At 42.9% G+C, this 13,782-nt stretch overlaps 1 protein-coding gene across 1 annotated transcript; it reads left to right on the top strand.

Annotated features, from left to right (window-relative positions):
- Window positions 1-569: 569 nt before the first annotated feature.
- On the top strand, window positions 570-4,376 carry LOC121134754 (insulin receptor-like; the record flags this gene model as incomplete). Its single annotated transcript, XM_040733328.1, is given in 2 exon segments — window positions 570-2,901; window positions 2,904-4,376. Coding segments are annotated over 2 exon segments (3,600 nt in total), but the record flags the coding sequence as incomplete, so codon positions are not given.
- Between the last annotated feature and the right edge of the window lie 9,406 nt (window positions 4,377-13,782).

Here is a 13,782-nt window from a genome sequence, read left to right as displayed (position 1 = left end):
TACCTACAATTAAAACAAATCACATTTAAACAAATGATGGAAACAACTACTTCTTAGCTATTATATGGTATTTTCAGAAAATATGCTCATATGCAACATGACCAGGTTCCTGCCAAGCCTAGGAGGAGGCATCAGATCCCCTGGGGCCAGAGTCACAGTGAACCATGGGCTTGTTGTGGGTGCTGGGAACTGAACTCAACTCCTTTGCAAGAGCAGCCAGTACTGGCAACTATTGAGCCATCTTTCCAGCCCTAGGCATAGCGTCAGTCAAAGTGTGTGTGCCCTTGAAGTTATTGACTACTACTATATCTGTCATAGACATAGACTGTGTGGGCTATGGGAAACGTTATTTTAGAATGTATTATATTGTGTCTCTTGCCAAGGACTTGGTTCCTTGGCTTCCTGTCAGTACCTTGAAGTTGGTAGTAGTAATTGACAAATGCTGCGAGTTAGGCCTCTTGCCCTCCCCTCCCTCAGGTGACTGTTTAACTTTTGCCGAGTGTGGAGTTGCTTTGGGAGCTACTGTTATTTTTCACAGGCCAGGCAGGCACGTGCCAAGTACTGTTTAAGTGTGGCTGTTATTGTTATTATTTTGTTTGGCAGTTTGTGCAGACAGAACTTGGACAGAGTCCTTGACCAGCTGTTTTGTTTCTTTCTTCTTGTCTCTAGTTTGCCTCACCATCTGTAAGTCACATGGCTGCACAGCTGAAGGCCTGTGCTGCCACAAGGAGTGCCTAGGCAACTGTTCGGAACCCGATGACCCCACCAAGTGTGTGGCCTGCCGCAACTTCTACCTGGATGGTCGGTGTGTGGAGACCTGCCCACCCCCTTACTACCACTTCCAGGACTGGCGCTGTGTGAACTTCAGCTTCTGTCAAGACATTCACTACAAATGCAGGAACTCTCGGAAGCCTGGCTGCCACCAATACGTCATTCACAACAACAAGTGCATCCCTGAGTGTCCTTCTGGCTATACCATGAATTCCAGCAACTTGATGTGCACCCCATGTCTGGGACCCTGTCCTAAGGTCTGCCAGATCCTGGATGGCGAGAAGACCATTGACTCTGTGACATCTGCTCAGGAGCTCCGAGGCTGCACAGTGATCAATGGCAGCCTCATCATCAACATCCGAGGGGGCAACAACCTGGCAGCTGAGGTGGAGGCTATCCTTGGCCTCATTGAAGAAATGTCAGGGTTCTTAAAGATCCGACGTTCCTATGCTCTAGTATCTCTTTCTTTCTTCCGGAAGCTTCATCTGATTCGAGGAGAGACCTTGGAAATCGGGAACTACTCTTTCTATGCCTTGGACAACCAGAACCTCTGACAGCTCTGGGACTGGAACAAACACAACCTTACCATCACTCAGGGCAAGCTCTTCTTCCACTACAACCCCAAGCTCTGCTTGTCAGAAATTCACAAGATGGAAGAAGTTTCTGGAACTAAGGGCCGCCAGGAGAGGAATGACATTGCCCTGAAGACCAATGGGGACCAGGCATCCTGTGAAAATGAGTTACTTAAATTTTCCTTCATTCGGACATCTTTTGACAAGATCTTGCTGAGGTGGGAGCCCTATTGGCCCCCTGACTTCCGAGACCTCCTGGGATTCATGCTCTTCTATAAAGAGGCCCCTTATCAGAATGTGACAGAGTTTGATGGGCAGGATGCTTGTGGCTCCAACAGCTGGACTGTGGTAGATATTGACCCACCCCAAAGGTCCAACGACCCCAAGTCTCAAACCCCAAGCCACCCTGGGTGGCTAATGCGGGGTCTCAAGCCCTGGACTCAATATGCTATCTTTGTCAAGACCTTGGTTACCTTCTCTGATGAACACCGGACCTACGGAGCCAAAAGTGACATCATCTATGTGCAGACAGATGCCACTAACCCTTCTGTGCCCCTGGACCCCATATCAGTTTCTAATTCCTCATCTCAGATTATCATAAAGTGGAAGCCCCCCTCCGACCCCAATGGTAACATGACGCACTACCTGGTCTACTGGGAGAGGCAGGCGGAGGACAGCGAGCTGTTTGAGTTGGATTATTGTCTCAAAGGGCTGAAGCTCCCCTCACGGACCTGGTCCCCACCCTTTGAATCAGATGATTCTCAGAAGCACAATCAGAGCGAGTATGACGACTCAGCCAGTGAATGCTGCTCATGCCCCAAGACTGACTCTCAGATCCTCAAGGAGCTGGAGGAGTCCTCATTCAGGAAGACCTTCGAGGATTACCTTCATAACGTGGTGTTTGTCCCCAGAAAACCCTCTTCAGGCAGTGGTGCCGAGGACACTAGGCCATCCCGAAAACGAAGATCCCTTGAAGAGGTGGGGGATGTGATGGCCACCATGCCCACACTTGCAGATTTTCCCAACGTCTCCTCCACCGTTGTTCCCACAAGTCAGGAAGAGCACAGGCCATTTGAGAAAGTGGTGAACAAGGAGTCACTTGTCATCTCTGGCCTGAGACACTTCACTGGCTACTGCATTGAGCTGCAAGCCTGCAACCAAGACTCACCAGATGAGAGGTGCAGTGTGGCTGCCTATGTCAGTGCCCGAACCATGCCTGAAGCTAAGGCAGATGACATCGTTGGCCCTGTGACCCATGAAATCTTTGAGAACAATGTTGTACACTTAATGTGGCAAGAGCCAAAGGAGCCCAATGGTCTGATCGTGCTGTATGAAGTGAGCTACCGGCGCTATGGTGATGAGGAGCTGCACCTCTGTGTCTCCCGGAAGCATTTTGCCCTGGAGCAGGGCTGCAGGCTTCGAGGGCTCTCCCCAGGAAACTACAGTGTTCGAGTCCGGGCTACCTCCCTGGCAGGCAATGGCTCCTGGACAGAACCCACCTATTTTTATGTGACCGATTATTTAGATGTCCCATCAAATATTGCCAAAATTATCACCGGGCGCTCATCTTTGTCTTCCTCTTCAGTGTTGTGATTGGAAGTATTTATCTGTTCCTGAGAAAGAGGCAGCCAGATAGTCCAATGGGACCGTTGTATGCATCTTCAAACCCTGAGTACCTCAGTGCCAGTGATGTGTTTCCTTCTTCTGTGTACCTGCCGGATGAGTGGGAGGTGCCTTGAGAGAAGATCACCCTCCTACGAGAGCTGGGGCAGGGATCCTTTGGTATGGTGTATGAGGGCAATGCCAAGGATATCATCAAGGGCGAGGCAGAGACCCGAGTTGCGGTGAAGACTGTCAATGAGTCAGCCGGTCTCCGAGAATGGATCGAGTTCCTCAACGAGGCATCAGTCATGAAGGGATTCACCTGCCATCATGTGGTCCGCCTCCTTGGGGTGGTGTCCAAGGGCCAGCCAACACTGGTAGTGATGGAATTGATGGCTCATGGAGACTTGAAGAGTCACCTCCGTTCTCTGCGACCAGATGCTGAGAATAACCCAGGCCGACCTCCCCCTACCTTGCAAGAAATGATTCAGATGACAGCAGAAATTGCTGATGGCATGGCATACTTGAATGCCAAGAAGTTTGTGCATCGGGACCTGGTAGCTCGAAACTGCCTGGTTGCTCACGATTTTACCGTCAAAATTGGAGACTTTGGAATGACAAGGGATATCTACGAGACAGATTACTATCAGAAAGGGGGCAAGGGCCTGCTGCCCGTGCGGTGGATGTCACCTGAGTCCCTGAAGGATGGAGTGTTTACTGCTTCTTCTGATATGTGGTCTTTTGGGGTGGTCCTTTGGGAAATCACCAGTCTGGCTGAGCAACCTTACCAAGGCCTGTCTAATGAACAGGTGTTGAAATTTGTCATGGATGGAGGCTATCTGGATCCACCTGATAATTGTCCTGAGAGACTCACGGACCTGATGCGCATGTGCTGGCACTTCAACCCCAAGATGAGGCCAACCTTCCTGGAAATTGTCAATTTGCTCAAGGATGACCTCCACCCGAGCTTTCCAGAAGTTTCCTTCTTCTACAGCGAAGAGAACAAGGCTTCTGAGAGCGAGGAGCTAGAGATGGAGTTCGAGGACATGGAGAATGTCCCCTTGGATGGGTCCTCTCACTGTTACAGGGAAGAGGCTGGGGGCCGGAAAGGAGGGTCCTCTCTGAGCATTAAACGGACCTATGAGGAACACATCCCGTACACCCACATGAATGGGGGCAAGAAGAATGGGCGCGTCCTCACCTTGCCCAGGTCCAACCCTTCCTAACAGCGCCTGCTCAGGGAAGGATTCTTTCTTTTTTAGAGCTCTTCTCTAGTTTGACCGCCTCCAGGAAACTCAGGATTATCAGGACTCCATCCAGATGTGAAACTGAGCTCAGAGATAGTTCATACGCGTTTCTGTTTGTCTTTTGACCTAAGTATACACACGTGTGATTGCCAACCCCCGCAAGCCTGTGGAGGGCTAACTGTGAACCTAGAGGGGGTGGACTTTCTGCGGCCACGCCCCCTCCCATCCATGGTTTCAACCCAGGATTTTGTGGTTGTTGTTGTTGTTTTCCTCATAGACTGAAAGAATGCGCCTGTTTTCTTGCTAGTATGTGAGTTACAGCTAGTTGTCAAAGACAGAATTTATTTATGGGGCACGAGTCAGAAAGCAAAGGAGAGACAGACAGAAAAAAAGAAAAATCCAACCTGCAGGGCCCAAGCTTTGCAGGGTTGGGCTTGAGAAGATTTCATTAATCTGAGAGAAGAATTTCATTTTATTTTAGTTCTTTTTTTTTCTCATTCACAAAATCAGTTCCTCAAATTGACCAATAGCTGCTGCTTTCTTATTTTATTTTGGGAAAGGGTGTGTAGTCCTAATTGTGGGCTCTTGCGCACACCTGTGTGTGTTTGTGTGTGTGTTGTGTCCAGGCTAGAGATCACAGGGTGGGGTGGGGGTTGTGTGTGTGTGTAAAATAGTATCTGGACTCTTGCTTGGGGAATTGACTCATGAAGCTCCTGCAGCTTGGAGTGGGCGACCTCACCTTGTCCTTCCTGCTCATTAACTCAGCCTCCTCAAATGCTTCACAGTCTCCTCAGAAGTTTTGCTCAGGTGTCTTCTTTCCCTCTCTTTGGCAATGTTTCCCAAAAACTGAGGGAGGACTGTTTGGTTTGGATTCATCAAGAGTGTTTGGAAGACCAAACAAAGCAAAGGACACACAGACACACAGACACAGACACACACACACACACACACACACACACACACACACACACACACACACACACACCATGGAAGTGGAAAGAAGTGAGATGACAATTTTTAGAATATATTTGTATCATATGTAATGCTTATGAAATCTCTGGCATGAGCCTAATAATTTATTATTTCCTTGGGGGCAGGGGAAGTAATGGACACACCTGCCTGTGTGGGGAGGCAGGACAATGCAAGAGTGGCCTCTGTGTTTGGTCTTTAAAGCACACATTTTTTCTGGGAATCACACCACATTAGCTGCTAGCCCTTCAGGACGTGGTGCAGTCTTGTGGAATATATCAGAAACTGGATTTTTGACTGGTTCTGATAGCAAGATGGACTGAATGTTTCTTGCTTGGATACACTGGTGGTTACCTGGAGCTGAACTGGCCTTCCAGAACACCTGTGTTCATCTTTGGGTTTTTCTCTGCTTGTGTACCTCACCTCTTCGAGGCCTACATGTTGCTCAGTCATTGTATAACCACGGCAAACTCATTCCAAAGACCAACGACACAGATGGACTTTGAGAACACTAAGCAATATATAAGGAGATGCACCCTTGGGGTGGCTGTTGGTTTCCTCCACCCCTGGGGCATCGGCTAGTCTCCACACTACACCCCACAGCTGCTCTTGGTGCCCAGGGGCCTCATCTCGGGCAGGTGTGGTGCCTGAGTCTATTTCTCAGGTGCTTATGTTGCAGTCCCTAGAGACTACAGTCTGGAGGAGATAACATCAGACTTTTCTTCCCACTGCGAAGAACTCGTGAATGGTTCTGAACCCACAGCTGCTCAAATAAAAGAAACAATCATGGTGAACTCATGGATCGGGGCTCACAGTCCTCCCACACATTCTTCCCTGAGTGCATTTCCCCACAAATATTTGAGGCGTTTCTTCTCCTCTGGGGGAATGTGAGATGAAGACACAATGCTTACCTCAAAACCCTCTTAATTCTTGGTTGAAAACCCAAGTAGGCATAAATTCTGATTGCCAGTTGCTGTCGAATTTATATTAGAAAAATGACATCTGTAAAATTGTTACCAGGGAACTCAATGCTTGGTACAAGAAGCAAGAGTCACAGTCATTTTCACCCAAATCACTTTGTAAATAGAGGGTCTGTGCATCAACGGGAGACATGTAGATCTGATATTTGTTGTTTATTTTTCCTTTTCACAGCCAATTTGTAGTGGTCAGATGCTACACTAGCAGGAATTTCCACATTTTTCTAATTCAAAAGGTTTTCTTATATTACTGGGGAAAGTATTTATTTTAATATATAAAATCACTCTTGAAAATCACTTTTGTAAAAAATGGTGTGCATGTAATTTTTTTATCAAGGAAAAATAAAAACAAAAAAATTTGATACTTTGCAAAACCTCTCATATCATAAATATACATAATCTACTTACTTGAATGACAACTAGATTTCTGAAAAATGGAAGTTCCACTGATGAGTATGGATGCAGGCCTAATATTTTTGATATCCTTAGTGGTACATACTTTAAAAAATAGTGGAGTGTACATGGAAAGGCAATATTTCATGGCATGGTGAGGATTATTAATTCTTATTTTAGAAACACACTAAAAATATCTACCAATCCTATATGTAACAGGAATATTCGAGTCCTTCTGAATTACAAAGAACAGTGTAATTACTCATGATAGATTTAGAAATACCTGAGATCAAATTATTAACAGTTAGGAGAAAGGACAAGAATTATAGTCCCAGATGATATAGCACTTCAAGTTAAGACAGGGATGTCATATTTTAAAAGGAAGCCATACTTTCAGAAACAGGATGTTACTCTGTGCACAGGAGACAGGATCAGGGCAGTGATACTGGCAATGAAACAATCCCTTCATTTGCTAATTCCCATTGGCTCTGTCTCCTGTAGATGTCAGGAGCAGCCAGCCTTGTCTGGGTAGGTGCACAGTCGGGCTCGGGTTATACCCAGGATCTATTGAGTCCTGGAGTATAGCCCGAGCCCGACTGGTAAGAAGCCTCACTGTGGACACTTTTATTAGCACTCCTTGCCTGTGATTGAAGGGCTGTATACATGTAAATTGAGCATGTAGCCAATGAGAAGCATGATTTCATTTGCAACACAGGGGACAAATCTGATGTTCCCTTGGAGATAGCCATCAGAACTGCTGATTCATTTCTCCCTCTCACATGAATGTGTGCAGCCAGAGAAACAAAATTGAAATCACGACATGAAAAGCAAGGATGCATACTGGGCAAAATCCAGTAATCAAAGGGAAAAAGTAGGAAATGGTAGCAGGTAGGGAATGATCATACATCAGGTTTCTTGGGACTATGCCCTGGCTACTTACAGGAAAGCTGACGATTCTCCTCTATCTGTATGATTATGAATCTCAGCTGCCAAGAGCTGCTTATGCTGACATTTTCTAATATGCCTGTCAGATTCCCTGAGAGCAATACTAAACACAAGAGTTTTAGCTTTTCCCCAATATATGTATATAAGTGCCTGAAATGTGATGCATACATTTTAGGTGGAAATTTTCACTGCAAGTCCTACCATGAATGGAATGAAACAATCCCTGCCTTTGCTCAATTCCTCACGCACTGATTCCCACACATGTCAGGAGCAGTCTGCCGTGTCTGGGTCAGTTTGCAGTCAGCCTCTGACTATACCCAGGAACTGCTGGGTACTGGAGTATAGCCAGAGCCTGACTGGAAAGTGCCTGCACTGGTGATGCTTTTAATACCACTCCTAGGGCCTGATTGAAGGACTGTGTGCATTCAAATTTTGGAAGACATAAGAACCAATGAAGAGCATGATCTCATTTCAAGCAGTGGAGGCAAATGCTGTAGTTGCCTTGCAGATTTTCTTCAGAGCTACTGACTCATTTCTCTCTCCCAACTGAAAGTGTATTGCAGCAGAAGGATCTAAGCTGAAAATGTATGACCAGAGGAAAATAAAAACTAGCTTGGTTCTGACTATGATTGTAAAAAGATTAGCCCAATGTGTGCAAAGCAGATTCTTACCATCTGACCATATGCCTGTAACTATCTACGGACTAGTTACATAAAACCCTCCATTTTTCCCTGGAATGAGTGATTATAAATCTTGGCTGGCAATAGTTGCTTGCTGCTATAATTTCCTGATATATAATTTCAGACAACCAAGTCCCATGGTAAATGATTGATATTGAGATTTTCTCCATTATATATACATGAGTGCCTGAAAGATATACCTGGAAATATATATGCAATCATTACTTTGAAATCATGCTCTGAAAGTACCAAATTTAACATGCGATATTCAAAAGTGACATGAAGATCAAGCAAAAGTTTGTACTATTATTTTAGGAAAGTGATATTCATAATATGTATACATTTCAAACATGCATGCATGTTTTTGGCATTGATTTTGTCAGTGTTAAATTTACTTTGTGACATGTAAATATTTGAATAATATAATTTTCAAGAAATTTACTATCTTCTCTTCACAAGAATCCCTCTCCAATAAATAATCGATCTCTGGAGAATAATAGAGGACAGAAGTTTGAGGAGATATCTGGCACTAGTGAGATTTCCAGTGAGCTACAATGATGAAATCAACTGGCAATAGTGGAGAGGCTCCATTAAATGCCTTCTAGGATAATGAGATTGATGACGACCATGTATGCCATAATAGTGCCTTTATCCATTGTTTGATGGAATCAGAGGCATACACTCACAGATAAACACTGAACTGAACTCCTGGAACTCAGCAACAAATTGGGAGGAGTCATGAGCAAAGTGCTCAAGACCAGGCTTGTGAAAGTGACCTGAACAAGGAAGAGCTCATGAACTCCAAAATGATAGCTGAGAGCACAACTTGGGCCCGATCCTGACCACCTGAATTTGTTGTCACTGAGGAACTATCAGTTATCAGTGGGCCCCAGGGAAGGAGATTTCTATCTCAGATATTATCCTTTGTTTTCCCTTACTTTCAGCATTTTTTGTGCCATCTTGATTGAAAGTTTAGGATAAATCAAAACTGACAACTATACATTTCTGACCCCCAGATAAGAGTGACAATCTGGAGGGGTGATGGTGGGGTTGCAGGAGAACAGGACGGAGATGGAACTGGGATTCATATGTGAAGAAACCTATTTAAAAATAAAGTAATGGCCGGGCGGTGGTGGGGCACGCCTTTAATCCCAGCACTCGGGAGGCAGAGGCAGGTGGATCTCTGTGAGTTCAAGGCTGGGCTGGACCGACAGCCTCCAAAACAATACAGAGAAACCCTGTCTCGTAAAAACCAAAAAAACAAAAACAAAAACAAAAACAATAAAAATAAAGCAATAAAAATAATAAGTGCCTATGGCATTTATGGATTGTTCAAATATCTGGCAGCCTGGAACTCTTTCCTAGCTGTCTACATGAAAGTCTCTGTTTCTCCATGGAACAGTCTTATTACAACTCTGGGTTGCTGACAATGGCTTCCTGCTGACATTTCCAGGGAAGCCAGGTCAGAAACTGAATTGTAGTTTTAATTCCTCAATCTTTTCATTTCAACTGTACATGTGTATGTGTGCCTGAATTGCCATACATATAGTATAGTAAGAGGAAATGTACCCTTCAGTCCCTTCTTTAAACATGCCTAATTAGTATTCCATACCTGTCATTTTTCCCTGGCTCTCTATTTTGTAGGAATTGAGAATGCCAACTGATCAAAAACTCACATCAAGTACTGGTGTTGTGCAGAAATGCATTCTTACTGCTGATGTGAGGTAGAGTATCTCCAATGAATGGACATTTCCAAGAAGTCTAGTGTAGCTGGCCAGTAAAACAGGAAACTCTCCATCAAAAAAAAGTATATCATGTGCTAAAATTGCATGCTAATTCTATTATGCTTCCTTTTCAATGTGTGTATTATATAAATAAATCACAGGTACCCATATTTTCAAATAAACATTTTGCTGACTATGCCTTATCATGCATATTATAAATTTAAAGGAAAAATATTTCTTAGTGGATATAATTTTAGGATCATTCTGATATTCATGCTATGGACACATACAGTCTTGTCCTTTTCTACCTCAAATGATCTCCTTAGAATATACCTGTTTCAATTTTTGTTTTCTGAATACTGGATGAACAATTTAAATTAGAGCTTGTTTCTTGGCACTTGCCTTGTGATGCTCACATACAATTGGTCATTAGCAGTACAGAGGACTCGGCTGTATTTTTCAGCTAAGACTTGACTCCAAATCATCACCTTTGTTCCTTCTTATTTTCTGTAAGTTCGATTTAATAATTTCTTACGACTTTAAATAATTACAGATAGACTCCTATGACATTCATATTATTATTCCTTACAATCCCTGCAACCATGGTGTATTAATTTTAGCACTGCTTATAATAGTACTATAACACTTCAATGTAAATCATCTTCCCTGTTTTAACAGTTTAATCAGCTGTTGCAGTTTGCCAAATCCCAGCTTTTACATGCTTGGTTCTTAATTAATATTCAGTATTTTAAGTATATCTATAGAAATTAATGTAGACATATTGTATGGTCAATGAAGTAATCTTGATTTTTGCCTAGTACAGGAAATCTAGACTAATTCATATGAATGGTGAGACCATGAATATTTAAAGTGAACTTTTGTCTTCCACATTTTCTGAAGCCACATAATTTTAAATGTGTTCTAAATATTTACCCTTATGCCCAAAAAGAACTATAGGTGTAACCCACAGCAATGCCTTCATTTTGCCTCAAAAACACACTCTTTCACATTTTCCCAAATGCTCAGACATCAAAAAATACTGGAAATCTTATGTTAAACTCCAGCAGACCATTCTAGAAAACTCACAACTATTCCAAAACTTTAACAGCATTGCTGAAGGTGTGCCAACAGATGAAAATTTCCAAAGAAAAAGGATATCTTATGTGATAAAAGTGTGTTCCTTATAGAACATAAAAAGGTACCAACATATATTCTCGAAGCCATGTGTACCAAAAAACATTAGCACATTGACATCAAAACTTGTTATGCCAACATGGAAGGGAAAAATTTCCTAGAACATACTAATTCACAGAAAGTCAATCATGAAATGTAGTCACCCATATATGATTTCTAGACCAAGTAAAAAGAATTCCCATCCTACAATCGTCACATCCAGACTGGCTAGGAAACAAGGAGGAACATTAAAGTGACAAAAACTGAATCACAGTGAATCAGAAAAGGACTTGAGCCCATCAACAAATGGGGTGTATGACTAGATTGGGAAGGACTTACGAGAAAGAGGAAGAAAAGTGACATAGAGGAGGGGGAAAGAGAGCATGAGGGATAAGGAAAATTGAGTGGGGAGAGAAATACATGAAAGCAGAAAACAGTCACATCAATAGAGAGAGAGCCTTTATAGGTTTAAAGAGAAATCTGGCACTATGAAATTATACAGAGATCCAAAAGCATCACCCAAACTAGGATCCTAAACAATAGAGGAGAGGCTACCTTAAATGCCCATCTCCTATAATGAGAACGGTGACTACCTTAAATGCCATCCTAGAGCCTTCATCCGGTTACCCATGGAAACAGAAGCTGAGATTCACAGTCAAGCACTAATCCAAGCTCCTGGAATCCAGTTTCACATTTGTTAAGTGCTGAACAAATGGCTCAAGTCCATGTTGGGAAAAGGTACAGAAACACCTAGCCTGAGAAAGTGGTAACTCATGGTACACAGTCTGACAGCTGGGGAATCAACTTAGGACTAAGCCAGGACCCATGAATGTGGGTGTCAATTAGGAGCCCTGGTTAGACTATGCAGCTTCTGACAGTGGATTCAGGATGTATTCCTTGTGCACAAAGTGATTTAGGGGCCCATTTCTGATAGATGGATACTCTCTTAGCAAAGGGGATCGTGTAGGGACAGCAGCCATTAAGAGGAAAGATTTAATGATCCTTAATGGAAGCCATCACTCTCCCTGAGGGGTTTATGGGGGAGTGGGTGGGGGAGCCATTGGGGGGATTGTGAGGATGGGAGGGAGTAGCAAATGAAATAAATAGTTTCTAATTTAAATAAAATTTACATATAAAATAGGAATTAAAAAATACAGTTTGTAACTTATCTTGAAATATGTGATACCAGACACAAATAAAGGGAAACATGACTATCCAAAAGCCTCTTATCATATCTTATCTCATTTAAAGGAAATGGTAGACAGTAAGGGAAGATACACTGTAAGAGCTATTATTTACCAAACCTCAATGACAGTGTGTTCATGTTTAGAATCAAGATTAGAATGTCGAACCTCTGGGATCCTTTAGGCAATTGGATTTTAATAAGTAAAGTTATTGTGTCGAATTTTTTCACAAAAGTCCTTTTGTAACGGGTAACACACTGTCTCTAAAAAGGCTGAAGCTCTTCAGTAGTCTTGGCACAACAGATGCCCTAAGTGTAGGTTAAGGAGCAGCAGATCACTGGTCTTTGTAAGAACTGATTCCTGAATTGAATCTTCTTCTTGCACTTGACATAGAATCCAAGACGTGAGAGAGGAATGAAGTCCTAGCGAAGGTGCATTTGCTGCTTTGGCGGCAGAATAATTTCTATAACTGTGAACAAGACCGAGGTAAGAAGAGTATCAATTTCCTGCCTGTCCTGGGATTCCAATTAATGTTTCCAGTAGATCTCAAGAGCATTCCTAATACCCTGAGGAGTAGTTTGAAGTCAGGCTCTCTCTAGAGCCTGAATGCCAGACAGTAACCACACTGGTATATGTGATACAATTTGTATGGAGGTGCATCACATGTGGATGCCTCTGTCCGACTATTACATGAAAACAAACAATGGTTGTAGGACCAATTTCTAGAGAGTTCTCAAACTTAGCAAAACAATACTTACTTTACATTAGGAAGTATATTTCAGAGCTTGTGTTTCATGTCACTTCCCGAAATTTCTTTATATTGCTACATAAATAGGGAAAGTAAAAGGAAATAGATAGGGAAAATGCAATGTATCTGGCTCCAGAAGTCAACAGGCAACCAAGTCCTCTGGACTGTTTGTTAAACATGTGTCTCTCTGCTTGCTTCTCTATCATGGCTTTCCACAATGAGGCCACCAATTTCATCTGTAACGTTCAGATTGTGACTCCAAGCTGCCCAGTACACTGTGAGCTGACTCTGTATGATCTGAATTTGTCGTCTTTTTCAAGTGATGTGAATCAACACCCAGACGACCTCTATGGCCTGACTAAATCCAAGATGGAACAATCCTGTCCCTGACTCTAGACCAAATTCCACACAGTCATTTATGAAACTGTCACAATCCCTAAACTATCATGGTCAGCACCACAGGTACTTCTGGTAGATCTGTCAATACAACACAAATCTAGCAAAAGCTACTTCAAATATTTGAGGAAAATGGAATACTGATTCACTCTTAATGAATTTAAAATATGTCATGCTACACACTCAGGATATCAGTGTGGAGACTTACTAAATGTTAAAATAAATCTCCCAAATATTTCAACTGCACCACAATTTGTCGTGATTCTATGGAACTCTGAAAAACCTTCCTTGTCCATGTTCATTAAGACCGTATTAAGATGAGCAAAGGAATGGTGACATCCTATCTCTGTGTTAAAATATACTACATTTAATTTATCAATACTCAATGCTTTTTTAGAGAT

Source organism: Mesocricetus auratus, unplaced genomic scaffold, assembly GCF_017639785.1.
Source record: "Mesocricetus auratus isolate SY011 unplaced genomic scaffold, BCM_Maur_2.0 Super-Scaffold_100030, whole genome shotgun sequence".
NCBI lineage: Eukaryota > Metazoa > Chordata > Mammalia > Rodentia > Cricetidae > Mesocricetus > Mesocricetus auratus.
This window is presented reverse-complemented; position numbering and strand designations above follow the sequence as displayed.